Raw genomic sequence first — 24,085 nt, 5'->3', positions numbered from 1 at the left:
CACGTCCTTATCGACTACGCCGCTAATATAGATTAAAATAATTTAAAAAAAAAATAAATATAATACCCAAAAATTATGGTACGTGCTCCTCCAACCCGCCGTTTTTATTAGTAACATAACATAGTAATTTGAATATGCAATTTGAAAGTATTAAAAATGATGACATTAAATCTGGATTAATGTCGGGCATAATATAATATAATATATTATATATTTCGGGTATAATATAAATACTTTAGGCTACCGTTCTCTATAATTAGCATTGTATTGTATGTAATATCAAATAATAAACAATGCTTTTATTTTGGTTTAAGTAATTAAGTTTATGATGCATTTGATGAATGAAGTAATAATGAATAGTTTTGCTTTAACTTTAATTATAAAGTGTACTATTAAAAATATTATTAACACTTTTCTCGAATGGACTACGTGTTAAGAAATTAGAATTTTATTGTATTAGAGTGGCGAAGAAGAGAGATTAACCTAAAAGTAAATAATCATAAATATCGATTTAATATGTGTTGAATCATTTAAATTATAATGTAAATGTTTGTTTTCCTACAGAGAGTATATAAAAGCATTTTGCATGTAAGTTTAATATTCAAACTACAAGTTTTGTTGAATCCAAAAATAAACTTTAAAAACAGAAAACCATTGAAATATAAATGCTCGCATATGTGGTTAGAATGCTTTGTTTTGCCAAAATTCTGCTAGATTCACTGTCAAAGAACTGGGCAATGACATTGATCAATATATATCATAGCTGATTTTTTAGCTAAATGATAATTTTAGAGACACAAGTTATATAAGTGATGAGTTAATATAACTGTGACATGGACTATTTTCTAGTTCATTGTACTTACTGTTAGATTAAAAATTTACGGTAGTAACGCTGCTCATTGTCTGTGTAGAGTAATAGTAGCAACTTCACTTTCAATTATTGATGAGATGCTCTTGTTACCGCAAAGCTAATTGAGCAATACAAAATTGAGAACAATCTAATTTATATATAAATGCACATAGTTTATTTACTCTTCTGTTGATTTTAAAGCTTTATACAAGTTTATAATTTTTTAATTCAGATAAAACATCAAATAAAGAAATCTAAACCAGTTAAGAAATTCTATCTTTATTCATCCATAAAATCTACATTGAGACCATTATTCAGTGAATAACTAAAACTTTTTATCTAATTAATCACAATTGTTAATTAAATAATACAGAAAAAGTTTTGATAATAAATCTAGTACACACAATCAGCGATTTGCACTAATTAACATATGTGAGCATCATACTATCACATTAGTGGATAAAACCAAGCCATTAATAATTAAAATAATTAAAAGTACAAAATGTAAATATACACATGTGCAGAGAGGTGACAATGAGTATAAAAATAAAATGGATTTTTTTTTTAAATATTCTCAAAGTGTATGGTGAATTAATCGTGAGTCATGCAATAAAATTGTAGACCAAATTTTTGTTTATGAACTATGTAGTCTTTTTTACTTTCTTTCTTTTTTTTTATTATTTTATTTTCTTATTCGAAAGTCAACTTTGTATAAAAATTGGAAATGTGATATTATTATCGACATTCTGATAATAAAAGATCTATTCGCTATACTTATTTTGAACTCTATTTTTAATTAGATTCTCATCCATCTTTAGGAAACTCATTATTTTTGTATTTATTTCGACAGTCGCGTAGAAGTAACAATATCACGTGGCATTTTACTATAAACATTGAGTTATTGGAATGAATTTTAATCAGTTTGGTTGCGTAAATATTTAAAATTACATGCAATATTTGTATTTCTGACATCACCTAAAATGAGATATGACCTTATACTTATTAATCACATCGTACTACTATGTAACAGAAACGCAAATATTATATAATGATTTAAGTATGTACTTATACAACTGATATGCCTATATATACCAACTCTGCGTCAGGTTGAAATTTTTTATTGTAGTTTTTTTTATTAATTTGAAGAGCAATTAGACCTTGATGAACTTTTGTGATGATACTCCTAAGTAGCTTTTCAGAAGTCAACCCAACGGTTTGCCTATTTCTATTTGATATATTTAAATGATTAGAATTTTTCTATAGATTTTTTACTTTGTTGGAGCTGAGCTCTGAGAACGGGCTCTTTTTATTCCATATCTGACTATCCTTTATAGTAGTTTTGTAGAGAAAGGGATGTTGTTACCTATTCGTTTTTAATTTGAACTATTTTTAATTTGGAAAATTTTTTGTTGATTCGGAATCTATTGTCCAATCGCAAAAATATTATAAAATATGACTACCATATAAAATATAAACAAAGTATTTATTTTCTTATTTTCGTGTGTTAAATGTTTATATAGAATTTTCTCAATAATTGATATAGAAAAATTGTTTTGCGTCTTTGGATTTAATATTTGAATTCACACATTAGAACATTTTATATGAACGTTCAGAAAAAAATTTTGTTATGCTTCGTCATTATTATTAAATATATATGTTTATATATAAGTTTTTAAATGATAAAATCACGATTATGTTCAAAATGTATGAATATAACACTTCTAAATATAGCAACGAACAATATACATGTAAATAAACATACAAAATAAGCCACCTACATCAGTTCGAATATTTAGGCAAGTAAAAAAGTGTAAACTCATATAGTTCTGATTATATAGCGTCATGTAAATAAAATTAATATACGAGAAACTGTGAAAAGTAATTGAATAACAGTATATTCATTATTGCTATTTCTAAAATTGGAATTGAATTTGATGTGAATAATTGTCTCAATATTGTGACAAATATATGGTATAATCTATTAGTAATATTTTTTTTTAAATTTGCGAGTTAATTTAATACTTATTAACGAGTTTTAACACTAATGAACAGGTTACAAATTTCTTCAAATATAAATTCATTAAAATTTTTACTTTTTATTTAATTATTTTTATTTATTTATAGACATTTTGACTGAGAGCAAAATTTGTATTTGTAATTTATTCTGCATACGTTGACTGTGCTAAACAAAGACGAAAATAAATCACTCATCGTTCTTTTGAGCGAGTGATTTGTGATCATTTAACATCTTTGTTAGACTTTGCATATATTGTAATTATTATTGCTATTAATAATCATATTTTATACTCTTCCACAGTATCAGTTATTACGTAATGCTTATTTCTAGGATTTACCAAATATGTAGGTGGTGGTTTATAAATTCGCTATAATATTTAATACTTTAAATTTATGTAAACGTAATAGTAATAGAACAACACTTCAATAAATTAGTTACAATAGAGTAATATTAGCTAAACAATAATTTACTAGTCAATTTTGCGATATCATGTACTGCTTTATAAAAAAAAACTTGTTTAGATGATTTTCAGAATTTTCTTTAATACATACATAAATCATATTTTTTTTATAAAAGTTTTTTACAGGTATGAGTAAATTTCACATAAGTACAATGCATATAAAAATTCATAAAAAATAACAAAAACTGGTATCAGCATCTTTAAGAGAATAAAGAATAGCCACAATCGAATATTTAATTTTATGTTCCAAACTTATGAACTAATTATAAGACAATTGACGACTGCGAATACTATGTTCACAAAACAGATAAAAAGTTGAAAATTTAATAATGAATTCAAAAACGACTTCTCAGATACTTACAATTAGTAGAATGTTTTCATATTCCATATTAGATTCTACTCCATTTGTAACTATATTTCTCTGTTTTGCTTTCACTCCCATAGCTAATAAAAAGCTATATGATTTTTTTGGCAAATTGTTCAACTTTTACTAGTTTGCAATATTTTTAAGTGCGTTTGATATTTTGAAGAAGTGAAGTTTTATATTTTATAATTTGTTTTCTTCATATTTGAATTGTTTCTCATTATTTCATTAGCTTTTCTGAGCCTATAAATTGTTGACTTTCGCAATATTTGCTTGTAATTATTTGACTGAGCGCCGTGCCCTCTGTCAGTAACATCATTTATTAGTGGGATTGGCGTTGCAATATAATACTATGGTAATTAATACGATTTTCAAGCACTTTGAACTTCAACTTTGTTCACGAAGGTAATATTTTTTCAATTTTTTACAAATTTAATATATTTATTTATAATGGTAGTTTATGTCATATTCAGTCCGAACGACATGAAACGTTCAGCGTAGTTTATTACAATACTATTACATGGTTTACTACATTATATTAATTTTGCCTTCTATTGTTTAATTTTTAATTAATATCTCTACACAAATGCTACATTAATTCATTTATAATACTAATATTTAATTTTGATAGATCGTTAGTTCAAATTGTACTTGTATTGTAATGACTTTCCTGAATTACTATTCTTCAAAGTATCATACATACACGCGACATAAGTTGTCGAACATTAAATTATTATATTACCATTATAAATTCATTAATTACTAGTTACCTGAATATAAGTAAAACGTCAAATAAAAGCTATCCAAGCGCAAACATTAAAAGTAAATTACTGAAAACGCCATGTAGTAATCTTATTTAAAATTCCAATTCCAAACACTTAACCCACGCGCTAATAAAATTATTCAGAATTATCTGGAAAGAAATTAAATATAGTATGTAACAAGAATCTAAGGTAATATTATTAACACATTGTATCTAACTGATTAACAAACACTCCTCACGGTTTTGCGTGGGATCATAATAATCGTGTGAGTTAGAATATTTTTTAAAAATATTAATTCGAATATATTTACATACTTCATTATATAAGTTATAATTTATATATTTAACAACTGTTTAAATATTTACTAATTATAAATGAATTTTAAATCTTTATTCAAAAAATATGTATTCACGGACAGAGTAGTAGGCTACTCATCTATTAGCTAAGGAACCATTTGACTACCCCTATATTACAAGGCAAGGAAACTGTTATATTTTATTTGACAATGCGTCAATTATGTCGGTAATACTCGATCGTATTATTAGAAAAGTTACATCTCTCTCTTTAATCTTTTATTCAGTTTGGAAGCATATTTCCTTTAGCTTCACATCGCATTTAATAATACCATGATAATTTAATTAAACCAATTGATCACGGCAAGTGTGGAATCAGTGTATATTGATGTCGACTAACTTAATAATCATATATTGGACTTGTTTGAGCCTTTTTCTTCTTGTAATAATTTGAGGTTAAATATCCTTTTTTGCAAAGAACCATTTTACTTATATTGTTGTAAATATTGAATAAATCATCAATACGTTGAAAGCAATAGCTAAATTCTCATACATCTCTTACATACATTTTAGTCTCTGCACTTTTTGATTACACCACGAATTACAAACTTCTGAGAATTAATTTAAGTGTCGCTTTGTAACAATAAATACAAACAAACAAATCTTCTTCATGTTTATTTAAATTTGTCGTGCCTTCAATTATTTTACTTTGGCGGCTTGACGGCAAAGATACCCAGAAGCTGTGGACAGAATTATAATCAGCTTTTGTGATGAAACGGCGTTAATATTCTGTTTACATCAAGAACATGATCATCATTTCGGATATGTTATATAAATATTTGAAAACCATGTTTAGATAAATCACTATGGTCAAGTGATTTTTATGGATTTTTAGTTCACCTAATTTGAAACTTAGATTTTTAAAACGGTCTTTCATGTTGATCTGTGTTTAGTGGGAGGTTGGATACCCTCCTCGGACAATCTGATGTCAAGCAACAGTGATATCGGTTTTAAGTTGAAAATATAGATAGCAATATGTGAAAATTGCCTTACTACGGTAATAATAAATTGGTCATGTAATACATAATTGCAATAAAAAATTCATCAAATAGAGATAGGATCGTTTGGTTTGTCTACTGAAAAAGCGACGTATTTAAGTAAATTATCAAAATAGCTTGTAAGATCCTTAGTTCTGATCGCTGCTCAAATACAACAAATATTATTTGCATATTTTGATAAATTGAGATTCACTCTGTGTTATATATAATAAATTATATGGTGAATTATATTATATGTAGGTTCAGGTTCTGACTTACCGATACACTACAATATAATGTATGGGGTATATGTGCTTTATAGTCCGACAGACAGAGAGGGATTGGCCGCTTTGGCTCCAGTATATTCGCCTGACTTGCGACTTTGCGTTTTCTTTTTCTCTGTTGTCAAACACTTCTGCACGCTACTTCCAACAAAAAATTTATTAAAATCTTTTGTTTTATTTATTCTATACTATACAAGCAACCTTATTTATGTACATTAACTATATAAGTTATAGGGCTACATTAAATATAACTGAAAAAAAAAACAAAGCAAAATAACAAATGGTAGGATGTGCGCCAATGCAGTTGACTATGGAATACAATTTTTGAGGCATAGTTTATAGGCAGTTTCCTGTAAAGTCTTCTTGTAGGCAAAATATCAAGCAAATGAGTTGTTGCAATAGGGTGACAGTAAGTTTTTGCTAGATGTTTAGCACTACTATTTTTAATTACATCCTCTACAAAAGAGATATCGAGGTATTAAACATTGAGTAAGTTATCTTTATACTTTCGAATGAACCTAATTTCCGAAGCTCTTTTTTAAATTATTCATTTGATCAGCTAGGTATAAGGGGGTTCTATGAGCTGTTGTGATGAATTTCTTACTGATGAACTACGTAGTTTTTATTATAGATGACAACCCAAATAGTTGCCCCATCTCGATGTCATCAATTTTATTATTTCAATTTTTGTAATAGTTTAATGACTTTTTATTAATCCAGCTATGCTTTGTGGGGGCTATTTTCACTTGGAAACATATTGCTATTTATATTTCCAGGTGAAAACTAATGTCACTCCTATTTTTTAAAGTAAAGTGTTTTGTTTCGATTACATACAATGTTATGAGCATATGGTTTCTGCAATGCCATTTATTCTAATTTATTATATTTGTTATTTATAATTGTTGATTTCAATTTTGAATATGCACCCTGATTTATTATTATATAAATTAAATTAATATTATTATATAAATATTTCGTTAAATTTCAGTTGTACATGTCCTATGTAATCATTTATATAATATTAGATCTATTACTGATTAATGTATAGTCGCTTCTATTAATTCATTAATTCAAAGACTATATATTTCAATATATAAAAGTATGTACATTGCATATTATAACATGGGTTTATTACCCGTAGGTATTGTATCCTTCATTGGATTTGGTTTTTCAAACAATAATTAAAGTGTATGTAAAACTTTTTGACAAATCGTGTGGCAAAAAAGAGGAAAGAAACTTTTTCCCCCCAAAAAAACCACAAAGCAATATTTATAATAATAGTTAATTATACAAATAAAAAGAAAAACAAAAATAAAAGATTTATTCTCATCCAAGTATCAATTACCGCTATGGGTCGATCAGTATATATTTTGGCATGGCGTGATTGCCATACCAAATATCGTCTCTTGTGTATTGGCCGAGGCCCGCGATGTTAACATTAGGATGATCCCCACATTTTAGATAAAAATTCTCAGTGAGCTTTTTTATAAAGTCTAGTATGGTTGGTAAGTCAGTCTGTTTGTGTATGTATTTTGAAGAGTAGTAATGTCTAGTCAGTGGGTTCCTTATTTTGTTGAGTACGAGTCGTAGTGTCTTATTTTGTAATGTCTGTAGTTTTCGTAAGTTAGTCTTAGTCGTCGCGTTCCATGCCGGAGCGGCGTATGTCAGTATCGGTCTTATTAGTGTCAAGTAAAGTGTTCGCTTGTTCTTCACGCTTAGCGGGCTGTTCTGGTTCAAGAGAGGTCTCAGTAGATTCAACATCCCGTAAGCCTGTCCAATTTTGTATTAATATGTTTTGTGAAGCTGAGTCTATGGTCCAGGGTCACACCAAGATATTTGACATCCTTCGACCACTCAACTTCACAGTCCAATACTTTAATTTTGTCCAAGTCAGTCAGTCTAGTCATGGCATTTTGGCTCTTTGTAAATAAAATTGCCTCCGTCTTTTGCGGATTGATTTTAATCTGCCATTTGTCAGTATATTTCATCAGCTTGTCTATGTGTGTCTGTATCTTTGTAGTCAGTAGCGTCGGTGATCGTGATGATTTGTATATGGCAGTGTCGTCAGCAAACGTCAGTAACGTTGTGTCGGCGTCAGTGGGTATGTCGTGAATGTAGACGTTAAACAAGGATGGTCCCAGGATCGAGCCCTGCGGTACTCCCGCCGTCACTTGTTTAACCGTCGAAAGTCCGTTGTCTACTTGTACAGTGAAGTTACGGTCTGAAAGGTATGAGTGTAAAGTTCTCGTTATGTACGGTGGAAAGTTGAGTTGGATAAGTTTATGTACAAGTCCGTCCATCCAGATGGTGTCAAATGCCTTCTCAAAGTCGAGTAACACCAATCCGGTATGGTTTCGTCTGTTGAAGTTGAGTACTGTATTTTCTATGAGTTTTGTCAGTGGGTGTAGTGTAGAGTGTCGTTCTTTGAATCCGTATTGTGTGTCAGGTATAATTTTGTTGTGTCTTATGTGTTTGTTAAGTCTTTTGAGTAGTACCTTTTCGGCTACCTTACTCATTGTGTTGAGGAGGCTGATCGGTCTGTAGTTCTGTGGTATGTCTGGCTGTTTCCTTGGCTTCACTATTGGAAATATGATGGAGGTTTTCCAAGAAGCGGGAAAGCAGCCTTTTGTCATTAGTCTATTTATTATGCGCGTAAGTAAAATGTAGGCGTTCGTCGGCAGTTGTTTAAGTATTATGTTTTGTAGTCCGTCCGGTCCTGGTGCTTTTCTGTTCGGTAATTTTTTAACTATTGTCTTTATTTCGGAAACTGTGGCAGGGTCTATTCGTAAGTCTTTGTCCCTGTGGAGGTCAGTGAAGTCTTGAATTGTCTCGTGTACGTCTTGTTTCAGGTCTGCGTTTGACATATTGGCATTTTGTTTATGTATGTTTTCAAAGTTTTTTGCCAATATTTCCGCCTTGTCTGCTGGTGTCGTTGCGTAATTATTGTCAGTTAATTTGAGTGGAGGTATGGATGTTGGTTTTTGCGTCAGTCTTTTTGCTGTCTGCCAAATTTTGTGTGGGTCAGTATTTATGTTCTCGAGTCTTTTGGTCCAAGTGCTGTTTCGGTGGTCACGTATTTCGTTGGAAATAATTTTTGTCAGTCTGTTAACATGTTCCTTGAGTAGTCTGTCACCGGTACGTTGCCACAGTTTCTTTGTATGATTTTTAAGTTGTATTTTCAATAAAATGTGTTCTGGCAAGTCGTTGGCTGGTGTTGTTCTTGAGTCTAGTGTCGGTATAGTCTGTTGTACGGCGTCTGTGATTGTCAGTGTAAGGTGTGTTACAGCCTCCTCAATGTCAGTGTTGGTATCGATTGGCATAGTGTGTCGTGTGTTGTCTGTGATGATGTCTCTGAAAATTGGCCAGTTGGCTCTGGTGTAATCTAAAAATTTGCGTTTGGGAGTCTGGTCGACGTCTAGTCTGTCTGAAATGGTCATGAAAACTGGATTATGGTCGGAGTTGAAAAGTGTTCTTGTTATGGGTTCGGATGTTACGTGTAGATTTTTTGTCAATGCCAAATCGATCGTACTGTGGTGGTGCGTCTGTACGGTGGCGTATCTGGTCGGCGTGTCAGGATAATGTAGTTGTGCGTCTGTGGTGTTGTGTTCGGTCAGGTATTCGTAAAGTCTGTTTCCGTTCGCGTTGTTGAAGTTACAGTTCCAAGATGTGTGTTGTGCGTTAAAGTCTCCTGCCATAAGTACAAATCTGTTCGAGTCCAGTAGTCTTTGTAAGTCCGTATGTTCTAGTCTGCTTGCCGGGATGTAAATCGATATTATGGTTACTTTTTGACCTCTCTTGTATACATTAATAGCTGTTATTTCAGAACTGCCCGCTGTCAGGTTTGGCACTTGCTCGTGTCTGATGTTAGACTTAATCAAAATCGCAGTGCCGCCCCATCCGCGTGCGTCCGTCTGTCTGTCGTTTCTGTAAACTTTGTAATTGTTCATATAGAGTCTGTCCGTAGGTTTGAAGTGTGTCTCGTTAATCAGTACTATGTCCAGATCGTATTTTGTTATCGTCTGTCTCAGTTCGTCAATGTTGTTTTTAAGTCCATTAGAATTGAAATGCATTATTTGTAAGTCTTGCGATTGGTTTATGGTGATGATGTAAGAAAGTTCAAAATTGTTCTGTATTTGTCGTTATAAGTCATGTTTGTGTTTAGTGTTTTTGTCAGTTTGTATAGCTCACTGAAAATTTGCTTTACCTGGGGATCCGCAAATAGCTTCCTGATCTCGCCCATAGCAGTAAAGAGTCCTTCCGGAGTATTGAGATCTGGATCTGGCTGGTTGGTTGTAAACTCGACCATTGATGGTGTTGGCCGGATCGGTGCTGGTCTTGGTGATGGTGAAGGCCAGGCCGGTGATAGTGTGGACTGCAGCGGAGGTCGGTATGATGTCCGTGGGACAGGGAGTTGAGGATAATCAGGTTTGAAGTTAGGGCCGGTGTTTGTCGGATTTAGAGCTGACGAGAAACTTCTTGTCAGTGGCATTGGTGTTGGAGCTGGCGCATATACTTTTCTTCTCTTAAGAGTATCGTTTTCCTTCTTCTCAATGAAATTAAGGAGTGAGGAGCACTGAGAATAGTTCGCCGGGTGTTCTTTCTTACAATTGACACACATCGGTGCCTCGGTTAGTAGTTTCTTGCACGCACCTGGCGCGTGCATCTCGAGGCACTTTATACACCTGTACTTCATATCGCAGGTGTACGATGTGTGTCCAAAATTCAAACAGTTGTGACACTGTAGAGCCCTATTTTGTGACCTGTATGTCTCCCAAGAGAAGATGTGCCCTCCAATGTTACTAATTTGCTTCAGCTCCGACATGTCTTGATCTTTCTCCAGAGAGACAATGTATATGGGCAGCTTATGTTGGCTGCCATCCGATAACTTTCGTTTGATCTGTATCACTTGTCTGACTTTAACTCCTTTCAAAAGAGGTCTTCGCAAACTTCAGCTTCGGGTATCGAAGGATGAAGTCCAGTCATTGTAATTTTCTTCGGCAAATCTTTTCTCATCGAGTATGTGTAGAATTGGTAATGGCATTCTCTCAATACCTTTTTAACTTGCTCGTGTTCCTGGATTGTATCTGTAAAAATTTTGTGTAATTGCGTGTTGAAAAACTGATATCTAAATTGGATCTTAGTTATGTCTCTGATGTACTTTATTGTTTTCAATTCTAAGTTTGCCTTGATGATGATGGGTGGTATTTTCTCAGGTGTTTTGCTTAACTTGTTCGGTGATTCTCGATTGCCAGACTCGGATGGCTGCTGTCCAACATTTCCCTCTGGTTCCTTCTTCTTAGCTCTCTTTCTCCGTGACACTTTTCTATATTCGTTCAACTCCCTGTCTGTATCCATGTCCGATCGGTCCGATAGTGCATTGAATTTGTTTTTGAGGGCACCGCTGGTCTGTACCTCCATGCTCATTTTGATCTTCTTCCCAGGCTTCTGCCTGGGAATATCCTTGGGCTCTTCAATATACTCGGCACTGATTTTAAGAAAATAAATCAAAAGTACTTAAAACAAATAAATTTAGAAAAATCACTTTTTAAAATGCGCTTATCCTCTAACCATTACCAACACCGACCCAGTGTTTGGAAAGAGGAGTCAGCAAAAGGCACGTTCACCTTTAAAATTTAGAACACTGAACAAGGTGTATATTACCTTGTAAGTATTAAGCCCGGTGCCTTTAAAAAGGCAAGATTTAGAATCAATTCCGGACTTATTACTTATTTCACAAAATCTATTGACACTTCACTATGTATCAATCGCTTCTATTATTATGATTATGTATTAATTTATTACACCTAATCAGTAGTATATCGTCGCGTGTGCTTTCAAGTGATATAGGTCTTGTTCTGAACTAGCATAGAATTAATGTATGGTCAATAAAACTATTTCATTACACAATTGGAAAGTGTTTGTAACATAAGCGAATTTAAAATATTATTGCTTACATTGGATCAGCCTAGCTTATCATATTAGGTGATTAAAATATTAGGTGATTAAAATTTACAAACCATCATTAAACTTTATTGATGATTGACAGTAATGAAAAACTTTATAATTCTATATAGTGAGACGTGTTCACCGACAAAATATGTTTAGAATATAAGCTCATTATTTGTATAGGCCAGCGGTCGGGAAATCGAAGTAAATTACTCCAAATGGGGTAAAGATGGAATGTTGGGGGGTAAAAAGTATATATTTTTAATTGATATTTACTGTATTATTATTATCTTTGCTAGTACCATGCGTAAGAGAAGGAGTTTAAATTACTAAAAATCCCTTAATTTGAAATAATATGTAATTCAAACATTATTCAAATATGCAAAATTATGTAAGACTAATATGTTTTCCGGAGTTTAACTATCTTGTTTAGTTCTTCAATATTTTTTACTAACGTTTAATTTTACAAAAGTTCTAGTGGAACTGTATTTTCTCTGATAGATATTCTTCGAAATTATTTGTAAACTCACGTGAATTTACTTTTATATTTATGAAGTGAACTCTATTCATCAGAGAAACATTGCGTGCAGCCGTCCCTAGGTCTATATGTACTGCATTCCCTTATTTTTGTAACACCCCTAGTCTGTCGAGTACGACTCAGACCAGACGCTATTTCGATTGCAAAAACAGAACAATAGAATATTAGAGCGTAAGTTAATATGGGAATCAATATTATTGATTTTGTATTTTGATTGCCTATAATGTATTATTTAGCTAAAGGTCATAATTGCCTGATTCTGCTTAAATTAAAAAAAAATACGATGGGGATTTATACAAGTTAGACATAATTTTGAACTCAATAACACGTCAAAAAGTAAGAATTTTGATGATATTTTTCGTTATTTAGTTTTTTTTAAACAAATCAATTTTCAATCAGAATTACTTACTGACTTTTAGTAGGTCTTTATTATTCTTCTATATGATGACATAACTTATCTTATATTGTTCTCTCTCTATGTTTTCTAATTTGCTTTCAAGCCTTGTTTAAAATTCCGTTAATTTTTCTTCATAATTAACTTACAATTAGTAAAAATAAGCATTTGTGTCAAATAAGCATCAAGCATGTTCTCATAATTTTTGCAAATTTTCGTAAAATTAAAAATGAAATTTCAAAATTATTAATGGCTTTTTAAGGCACCTTTGAAATTTTACATTTGACAAGTTTCTTATTCATAACGTATTGTTTCATATAAACATACACGTTGTATATATCATTTGTAAGTAAATTATAGATATTGCATGGGTAGTTCTAAGTATATCATCAAATAAGACCAAAGATTTAATACTTTTTGAAAACCTGGGACAATCCGAGACAAAAAAAATAAATCTGGGACACATTTTGCATTTACAAAAACCCGTAACACAAGGTGGAAATCCGGGACTATCCTGACCAAACCGGGACGTATGGTCATTTTATATCAAGGGATTTCAAATTATGGATAAAATATTAATTTAAATAAGTTTTGCCTACTATGTACTATTATTATGCTATTCCTTTCATATTTTTTTTAATTTTTGTACAAATGAAAAATAGTTTATAATTCCAAATCCATATATTTTATATTTGTACATAGCCTTTGCATCAGTCAGAAAAATGCATTAATACATGTATATCGATCGACTACGATAGTTCTATTATTAGAGGAGGATACTGCCATTGGCAACAATCATTCGTATATGTTGAAAAGGATATATGACTTCAGAAATCTTTCAAATAATTTACAGTTGTAATGAAATATATGTAGCTTAATCTACATTTGTTAATTTATTATATATTATCATTGGTTTTTGGTGGGGATCACTTTGATTAATTAATTATTTAGTGGACTCTAAGTAAGGATTATCCCGTCACTATAAAAAAGCAAATAAAAACAACTATTTCCTTTGCAACTATTTGAAGGATCCCGGGTTAAACACAAAAAGGTCTGGTCAAATTTTGACCACTTTTGATTATCTGAAATGATCATGACATATCTCATTGAACTGCATATTTACAGCAGTACCTTTGTATTTTGTAAAACCGAGTAAAATATCACAACTACCTTAACAAATTTACGATATTTGTTAATCTACTAAGTTCAACACCAGTTTTGTCAAGTTGAATTAATTACAGAATATCACCTGACTGATGTATAGACCTACATGTTTTCAAAAATATATACAATGAAATTTAGACAAATTTAGTCTAATTGTCAGTGACAGCACTATGAAGACATGTGTTGAAAAGGCGTTCAGAAACTATTTTTACTATACAATTGCTTTGAAATACCTAAATATGAACTAACGACTAGCATGTGGCCAACGCGATTTTATAAAGAAGGCACATGGTGAAAACTGTTTTACTTATATGTTAAAATGTTAATGTTGCTTTAGCTTTTGTGCTGTTACTTAACTACAATAATATTATTATGGTAATAACATTTATGATATTGATTGGTGTAAAATATGTAATACGAAGTAGAATACCTATATGACCTCTGTCACAGAATGCACCAAATTATGTGGATGCCTTTCAGTGAATATGTTTAGCGTACTACTTCAATGATTTTTTTAGACTTCTATAAGATACTTAGTAATCTTTGTAAAAACCCTGAAATTATTCACACATGATAATTACTTTAATTAATTAATTCAATTGCATACCAGTGTGTGGGCCGAATAGATCAGTAGATCAACCTTATAATCCGATTCAGGAATGTTTTCGAACTATTGTTTTCTTCTATTCCACGTCTTGTTTGAATTAAAATACGTGTGCGTACGAGTAAATCCTTCTTGCACAACTATGAATTATTTAGAATCATAAATTTGAAATTATTAGCTAAATAAAATGGTATGCAATAGCTGTGGGTGCTGTAGAATGCCGTGATTATTAATTCTTTATTAGCGCCACAGTTTCCATTTGGTATTATGCAAGGCGATAGTGCATTTTTCATGACTACCGTTGCAGAAATATACGGCTTTGCGAGCAATCATTAATTATTTGATTATTGTATAGAGAATTTACTGGCATGCACGATTGTAATTGACAGACATCGTGAAGCACAAAGAAATATGAACATTATTCATTACATAAATAATATAACTCGAGTTGTGGTAAATGTTCCATACTTGTATAATTCTTCACACTGTATACTTTTTAAAAATCGGGACTTCTCCATGCTGTTGTATTAGACGTTTGTTTTTCAGATAACTGGTTGACTAAAGTGTCCTTAACTAAATTATTATTGTGATTATGAAAAAATAAAATAGTAAAAAATTGCATTTTCTATTAAATGAAAAATAGTTAAGATTTTTGTTGAATTGTAAAAATGAATTATAGTGATAATCTTTTTTTTTTCTAATTAAAACTGTAGAGATTTATCTATTACAACTTCTTGTGTGAGTTGTATAAAAGTTCTATAGCAATTGAATTTATGTTGAATCGATATTCTTAAGGTACTTATTGGGGATACAGTAGTTATATGGGATCAAATGACTTTTTGGAAATTTTAACATAATGAAGATTGGAAACAATTTTCGGCGACATCATGCAACACAGCACAAGAAACGCTTAGTATTGAAAAAAAAATATTTGGCAGAATCTTTGATCATTGTTATTTATATTCCAATGAGCACCAATGAAGTACAATATAAACCATTGGACTTGTTTACTTTTCAAGTATTTGTGATATTGTGTAATTGTAGTCCTGCAAATTACAAAGTTTATCAGGTTTATATTATCTTATTACAAACGCATCAACTCAAGTTCTACATTGTTTGATTCAAAATTGCTTTCCAATCACTACTGAATATTTGATCAGATCGTCCTTCTGCGCTTTCTGCGTAATGTCATCATTTTCATTTCCTATGCAACCAATTCATATTTTATGCGTCCACTTTTGCATCGATCGTAAATGTGCTAATTTCCATGATTATATATATATATATATATATATAAATATATATATATATATATATATATATATATATGCATACGCCTACATATCCTGTTCACTGTCACATTACATACAACATTATTACTAAGTATAATCGTTGCCCATTCGAGATTGGAAGTTCTCGAGATACAATTTTCTATGCAAATTGGCTTTAATATATAAATGGTAATCTGAAGTAATGAATATTCAACATAATATCTATATGCATATGAAATCTTATTCCTGTATTTACGTATTTATGCATATATTTTTATGTATAAGATATTCACTAACACCTCACCCAAACTGATTTATTAGCATAATAATTTAAATATTACATGAAAAGGAAATAGTTGTTCTAGATATAATTTAATGTAGGGTGCCTACTCAGTTGTGAGTCACAAACTGCAAGATTATCCTTATCATAGGTGTATCTAACACATGCATTTCTTCGAAAAGAATAATACTTACCTTTATAACTAACAATATATATATATATATATTGTTGGTTATAGCTATTTGGCATTGTTTGTCAGTTATTACATCTTATTTGTATTTACTTTTTACATTAATACTTAGTGAAAACTCTTTTTACCTATTTTGATTTCTCAAATGTTTATAGTTTAAATATCAACTTAACGTAATTTTCGGAGTTTTCTAAACAGTTCTGGAATCCATCTATTCGACGATCTTTCTCCTGATTGTGTTTCCAAAACTAAAAGTACCATTACGTTAAAAATCATTTGAGGTGGCCATATAAAATATAAAAAATATTAGATTACATAAATCATTAGAAAAAATACTATGTACCCTACTAAATTCATTTTATAAAAAGTATTTATACTGTGAGATCCAGCTGCAGTGCTATGTTTGTTTGAAATCTTAGCTTAAAGTTTTAATCTTTTTTTTTTCTTTTGCTAGTTTTGTCCAAAAATATTTCAATAAATATTTCAAATTGTAAGACATCATTGGTTTGACTCGAATTTATTATTGTTTTACCGTATAATTATTTATCATGGTTTTTATAATTTTATCATTTTTATTCAAGATATTTTATGTTTGAAGATTTACAGAGAAAGTCTTATATTTGCTTCTTCACATAGATTATCTCATGTGAATTTGCTTTTGGTATCATAACAAGAAGAGCTGCTATAATTGTGAGAAAATCGTAAACTTTAGTTTGTTTAACGTAATGAACTATTGCCATGATATCTTTTTGCGTAAAAAATGCAAATTTATGTACATATTATATTCTCTGTGATTATTTAAACATGCTGAACTGACAGCAATACTGTATTTATTTATACCATATTATTGGAAATAGTCACATTATGATAATAAACATTTTTTGTCAAAAAGAGGTGATTGATTTGTTATAATCCCTGTCACAGTTGTTTCTAAGAACAAATGCTGAAATTAATCATTTTGGCCTGATAATATGAGATACGTAATTTTCTAATTAACATTTTACGCTTTCAAGGGTCTAGTTATCTACTACGATAATAAATACTAAAATTATTAAAATCGATTTCGTATTTGACTAGAACTGCATTAGGTTTTTGTTTAAAGTATGTGATAAAGATGGTTGAATGGAAGAGTTGTCAACATCAATTACGGTTTAATCATTTCAATCATATTATTCTCAGCACCAAAATTTAAACTTATTGAAGATAATCTGCTCACGATTTCAAGATTTTTATATCAATTTCTAAGCTTAACAAATTTGAACAATGATAATTTGTGGGAATTTCTCTGTAATTACTTTATTATTTATCTATTTTGTTTTCAAAGACATCTTCAAAAAGAAGCTCTTTTGCAAACTATCTTATTATTATCTGTTGATTATGTGTATGATACGTATTGATTCTGTTAGACTCATTTAATAATCGATCGTTTCTATTTTTGCAGGATAAGGCCTCAGATTCCTCGGGAGGTGATAGACATGTGCCGCGTTTGCACGTCCGTTACACCAGGCGAGCCTCAGGTGACACTGGGCTCAGATAAATCATTCACATTCGATTATGTTTTTGATGTGGACGATCAGCAAGCTACTATTTACGACACATGTGTATCGCGGCTGGTCCAAGGCGCTCTCAAAGGGTACAATGCCACTGTGCTTGCTTATGGACAGGTAGGCAATAAAATTTGATATCAATATATAATAATAATAAAATACTGAAGTTGATTTTTTGCTACTTTGTTTTATATGAATTTTATGACTACGATAGAAATAAGTTAATTTTTTTATTAAACGGTAGGTATTTGTTAACATGCAATCAAACTTTTTGGGACAAATAGTGTCGAGATTTTTTGGCTTAAATATTGTATTATCATTCTACCACATTATTTTACAAAAGTTTTATTACAAAATAAAATCGGTTTTTAAATATATATTTTAAATAAGAACTAATATTGTGTTATTAACTTCCCGTAGGGTAAGTTATAGTAATCGCAAAAAAATCGAAAATGAAAATTTTTATATATCTTTACGTTTCAGAGGTTTCTGAATATTTTGGCATACCTTAGAAAAAATGGACGTATGTGTGTGTGTGCGTGTATGTATGTGTGTGCGGATACAAATTTTATTCGACGATTTCGGTAACGGATGAAGCAATTTGAATAATTCAAAAAACATTCGATTCGTATTGATAAGGAGACGTGCTGATTAGTTTTTGGCGAAGGCAGGTCTAGCCGTTCCGAAGATATGGGGCAAAAAGTGCCAAAAACGGTACCTCAGTTTTTAAGAGAATGGAGCGTCCGATTTTAATAATTCAAAAAACATTTTACTTGCATTGACAAGATGAAGATTTAATCAAATTTTCATAAGGGCAGGTCTAGCGGTTTCGGTGATCTAACGAAAAAAGTAAAAAAAAAAGCCATTTGGCGGTCAAAAATGATTATTAGACATATGCACATCAAATTGTCAGATATTTTATAGAGATTTTAACAATAAATATAAATTTTGTTTATATTCCTATGGGTTCCGTACCAATGTTTATCCGTTAGACAGCGACGCGGCGCTTACGCGCTTTATATTTTGTCTCTATGCAGTTAAAGCAGTACGATTGCTTTGAAAAAAAGTTCAGATCTTCCAAAATATGTCAAAACAAAGAAAAAATTATTTTTTTTTCAAAAAAAATTAAAAAAAAAATTTTTTTTTAAATTTTTTTTTAAATGTTTTTTTTTTCAAAAAAAAGTAATTTTTTGTCCAATTTATAGTTTCTCAAAAATCTTATTTTTTCGAAGTAAAATTTTTTCAAAAATGTTAAATCGTTTTTAAAAAAATAATAATTTTTAGTACGGGAAGTTCCAGCAATTTGCCTTAAGGCACGATGCCTTAATTACCTTAAGACAGAATTCCACTTACAGTTAGTTTACTTATTTGTTTGATATAAGTAAAACTGTTCATTTTATCTTTTTAGACGGGCTCTGGGAAAACATACAGCATGGGCACAGGATTCGACGTTGATGTTACTCCACAAGCTGAAGGCATTATACCTCGAGCGGTCAGACATCTTTTTGCCGGAATAGAGGAATTGCAAACGGGACCTGAAAATGCGAGATTCTCGGTGGCCGCTCAATTTATGGAATTATACAACGAGGAAATCATCGATTTACTGGATCCATATAGCAAGGTAAGTTCACGAAATTCAAATCATGACGTAGTATAGATCATGAAAAATAAATAACTGGAGCTTGGTTCACTGTTCAGATATAGTGTTAGAAGTATCGAGGCAAAGTATCGATACCGAGTACTGAAAAAAGAATCGAGGCAGAGTATCGATTCCAAAAAAGTATCGTGGCAAAAGTATCGATACTACTCAGTATCGAGTACTTTTCATCAAAATCAAACATAAGTGCAAAAAGATTTAAAACTCACTACAGATCGAATTACAATATTATGATAAATTTTATTGCCTGTATTTGATGCTGTTAAATCAGCATCATTTTCAATATTTTGAGAAGTTTAAAACAATAATTTTTTGATACTAAAAAGGAAAATGCTCATTAATTAAAAAATAGTATCGTTTTGTGACGAAAGTATTCATTTATGAATTTAGTATCGGCTAATTTATATCACAAAGAAAAATACTCATTAATTAAAAAATAGTATTGTTTTGTGACAAAAGTATTCATTTATGAATTTAGTATCGGTTAATTTATATCACAAAGAAAAATACTCATTAATTTAAAAAAAGTATTGTTTTGTGACAAAAGTATTCATTTGTGAATTCAGTATCGGCTAATTTATATCACAAAGAAAAATACTCATTAATTTAAAAAAAGTATTGTTTTGTGACAAAAGTATTCATTTGTGAATTCAGTATCGGCTAATTTATATCACAAAGAAAAATACTCATTAATTAAAAAAAAAGTATTGTTTTGTGACAAAAGTATTCATTTATGAATTTAGTATCGGTTAATTTATATCACAAAGAAAAATACTCATTAATTTAAAAAAAGTATTGTTTTGTGACAAAAGTATTCATTTGTGAATTCAGTATCGGCTAATTTATATCACAAAGAAAAATACTCATTAATTAAAAAAAAAGTATTGTTTTGTGACAAAAGTATTCATTTGTGAATTCAGTATCGGCTAATTTATATCACAAAGAAAAATACTCATTAATTAAAAAAAAAGTATTGTTTTGTGACAAAAGTATTCATTTGTTCAATTATAATGTCGGCTAATTTATATCAAAAAGAATTTATTATTTTAGAAAAAACAAGTATCGGCTTTAAATATTAGAATCGGAATTATAATAATTTTAATGGAAATACTTAGCGATTATAAAATAGTATTTATTTTAGAAAAAACAAGTATCGGCTTTAAATATTAAAATCGGAATTATAATAATTTTAATGGAAATACTTAGTGATTATGAAGTAGTATTTATTTTAGAAAAAAAGTATCGGCTTTAAAAATTAGAATCGGAAATCGAATGTCTTAATAAATTATTTAACCAAAGTTGGTTGCGTGACAATTTCGCAGATAACAAGGTTTTTGCATATAACATACAAAATTTATTATCGTTGATAAACATATGTTCTCGGAGGTAACAGAAATTATATTATCGACGTACGTAATCTTAAACTTTAATTCTTTTATTTATTGTTAATCATTGGCTTCGAACTAGGGGCATTCATAAACATTTTCTTTAACAAAAACCATATCGCACTCGACTTATCGCTTCTTTCGTTCGTTATCTATGAAGAGCGGGTGCCGCCACGACAAAAAAGAATGAGTAGTGTTCATAAAATGCGGTCGAACTTTTGGTGGGGTCAAAAAATATAGCCGATACTTTTTGAGTAGAATCGGCGCAAAGTATCGATACCGCCAAAAGAATCGACCCGAAGCATCGATTCCAAAAGTACTCATTATCGAAATCAAAGTATCGATACTTACTCAGTATCGATACTATCGTTCTAACACTATTCAGATATGCAGAACGAACCGATATCTCCAACATCTACAGGCCATTCATAAATTCAATAATTTTATCTCTTATTATTAAGTTTTATTTTATTTATCAAAATTATGCGTTATTATCAATAATATATGCACAATTAACTTTTGATGTAAAGTCTCTAGTGGACTCTATTTCTCTACAAGAATTTACTCAACAGGGCCGAATATTTAAAATTCACGAAGACATTTCTGGTGGCATTTCTGTGGCAGGAGCGACTTTAAAACCAGTAAATGGACCCCAGGACGCTTTGAGATGTCTTCAGTCTGGTGCATTGGCTCGAACCACCGCCAGCACTCAAATGAATGCTCAGAGCAGCCGTTCACATGCCTTGTTCACTCTACTGATTCGACAGCAGAGAGTCATAAATGACGAGGTAATTTTATTAATTTTGCTTAATATTTTCTAAACAATGAGTTACTAATTATAAGTATAACAACGTTATGATATTATTAAGCCAAGTATAAATTATTATTTGGCAGGATTCAGAGGCACCGGACGGCGATCTGCAAACACTGACGGCGAAATTCCACTTTGTCGATTTAGCAGGGTCGGAGCGACTAAAGCGTACAGGTGCCACTGGAGAAAGGGCCCGTGAAGGCATATCAATTAATTGCGGCTTACTAGCACTAGGAAACGTTATTTCGGCTTTGGGGAGACAAATCTAAAAAAGCTTTACACGTACCATATAGGGATTCAAAATTGACCAGGTTACTTCAGGTATTAATGGAATATTGTCATTAGTTTTTGGATGCGTTATCATAAGCATCTGTTAGATGTTTATGACCAACGTGCTGTGGTTTATTTTATTCTAGGACTCTTTGGGTGGCAATAGTCAGACATTAATGATAGCTTGTGTATCGCCGAGCGATAGAGATTTTATGGAGACTCTAAACACATTAAAATATGCGAATAGAGCGCGAAATATTAAGAACCGCGTCGTGCTGAACCAGGATCAAAGTTCGAGAACAATTGGGCAACTAAGGCGCGAATTAGCTCAATTACAAATGGAACTTCTCGAATACAAACAGGTGAAAATATATTTTTTTAAATTGACAAAACTGATATTTATATAACAACTAAAGAATTAATTTAATTAATTTATAAAGCATAATAAGAATTTATATCTATCCTATACTAGAATTATTATTATTCTGAACTAACAGTAGACAGATACCAAGATAGTTTGCCTCTGATATTTAATTTTATATATTCCACGTTCAAATATCAATATATTATTGTTTTTTTTTTAAATAGGGTAAAAGGACAGTGGACGCGGAAGGCAATGGCACTTTAACAGATACATTCCATGAAAACGCGTTGCTGTCCGCTGAATTGCAAAGACTGAGACAAAGGCTACGCGCTCTTCAAGAAACCGTGTCAAATCTTACCGAAAGGAATACAGAATTGCTTGCTGAAAGGGCGGCTGCTATGTGGGGTCAAGGAGGTAATTTCATAAATATTTTTTGTCAGGCATTTATCAAGTTAAATATAATTTTCATAAATTATTTTAATATTTTAGGATGCGGTGATGGAGATAACGTAGAAATGAGCGGAATGGTGAGAGGTTACATAAAAGAAATCGAAGAATTAAGGGCTCGTTTATTAGAAACTGATAGCATGTACCAGCAGCTCAAAAACAAGTATACAGCAGCAAAAAGCGCGAAATCGACTAGGCACATACATATGTAAGTAAACCGATTAACGTATGAATGTAAACAAGTCGATAGATCTTTTTATAAATAGCGTTTTTTATTCATATTTATATTCTAAATCTGATAATTTACATTTTTTCGCAGTGGATGATGAAGAAAATAGTATAATCGAAGAAGCTAAACGTGAATTAGAACGGGAGAGGGAAGTTTTATTATCCAGATCTTTAGTTGGGGTTAATAATGCAATGGAAAATGAAATTAATGATGCAGAAACACAACCAAACGACTCTGTTTCGGATAGTGAGGAAGAGTCTGATGAAGATAGCGATGAAAAAGGTACGAAGGATAGAATCTATGAATTAGTTAAACCTTTTGATATATATATATATATCTTATATATAAAATTCTTCTGTAACAATGTAAGTTTCATTAGTCCTCCTAAACTATAATTCGGATTTTCATGAATCTTCCTGAAGTTTGTTCGGGAAATTTTCTAGAATGTTTTGATTCATAGAAATATAGTTAGATTGTAGAAATAAATGGAAAAAATTACAAAAAACCGCTTATCATTGTTTGCCCTTGAAAATATTTGAAGCTTAGTTTGACATTATAAACAATTGAAGACTGTCATTTGCCAAACATTTCTGTTCACTTATAGGCTAAGGCAATATAAAATATAACAAATTCATAATTATGAATAAGGAAAATGTAATGTCTACATTATTAATGCCGAAAAGAAGCTGAGATGTGCCAAAATTAAATTAATATTAGATGCAAATAATATAACATGGTCTGACGCGCACGGCGAATCGTGTTCTCAAGGTGCGCGTGGATTACCTTTGCTTGCATAATTTTGTTTGCGCACTTTGCGAAGAGATTCGCCGTACGAATTCGTGCAATTGAGACGAGCCATAAGTGATTGCGCTCAAAAATATTCAATTTGCAGTCGTTTTTTCAATTTGCCTCACTATAC

The 24,085-nt window shown here is 31.0% G+C and overlaps 1 protein-coding gene across 1 annotated transcript in view; it reads left to right on the top strand.

Moving 5' to 3' along the window:
- Positions 1-24,085, top strand: part of LOC113378413 (kinesin-like protein KIF21A) — a 121,696-nt gene that overhangs the window by 64,882 nt on the left and 32,729 nt on the right. Inside the window, exons 2-4 of the mRNA XM_026618940.1 lie at positions 17,898-18,120; positions 19,412-19,624; positions 21,618-21,833. Of these exons, the coding sequence (XP_026474725.1) occupies positions 17,898-18,120; positions 19,412-19,624; positions 21,618-21,833 (652 nt within the window). The remainder of the gene's footprint in view (positions 1-17,897; positions 18,121-19,411; positions 19,625-21,617; positions 21,834-24,085) is intronic.

Source organism: Ctenocephalides felis, unplaced genomic scaffold (assembly GCF_003426905.1).
Source record: "Ctenocephalides felis isolate EL2017-DRISC unplaced genomic scaffold, ASM342690v1 CF-g0.4_SCAFFOLD_01886, whole genome shotgun sequence".
NCBI classification, from domain to species: Eukaryota; Metazoa; Arthropoda; class Insecta; order Siphonaptera; family Pulicidae; genus Ctenocephalides; species Ctenocephalides felis.
This window is presented reverse-complemented; position numbering and strand designations above follow the sequence as displayed.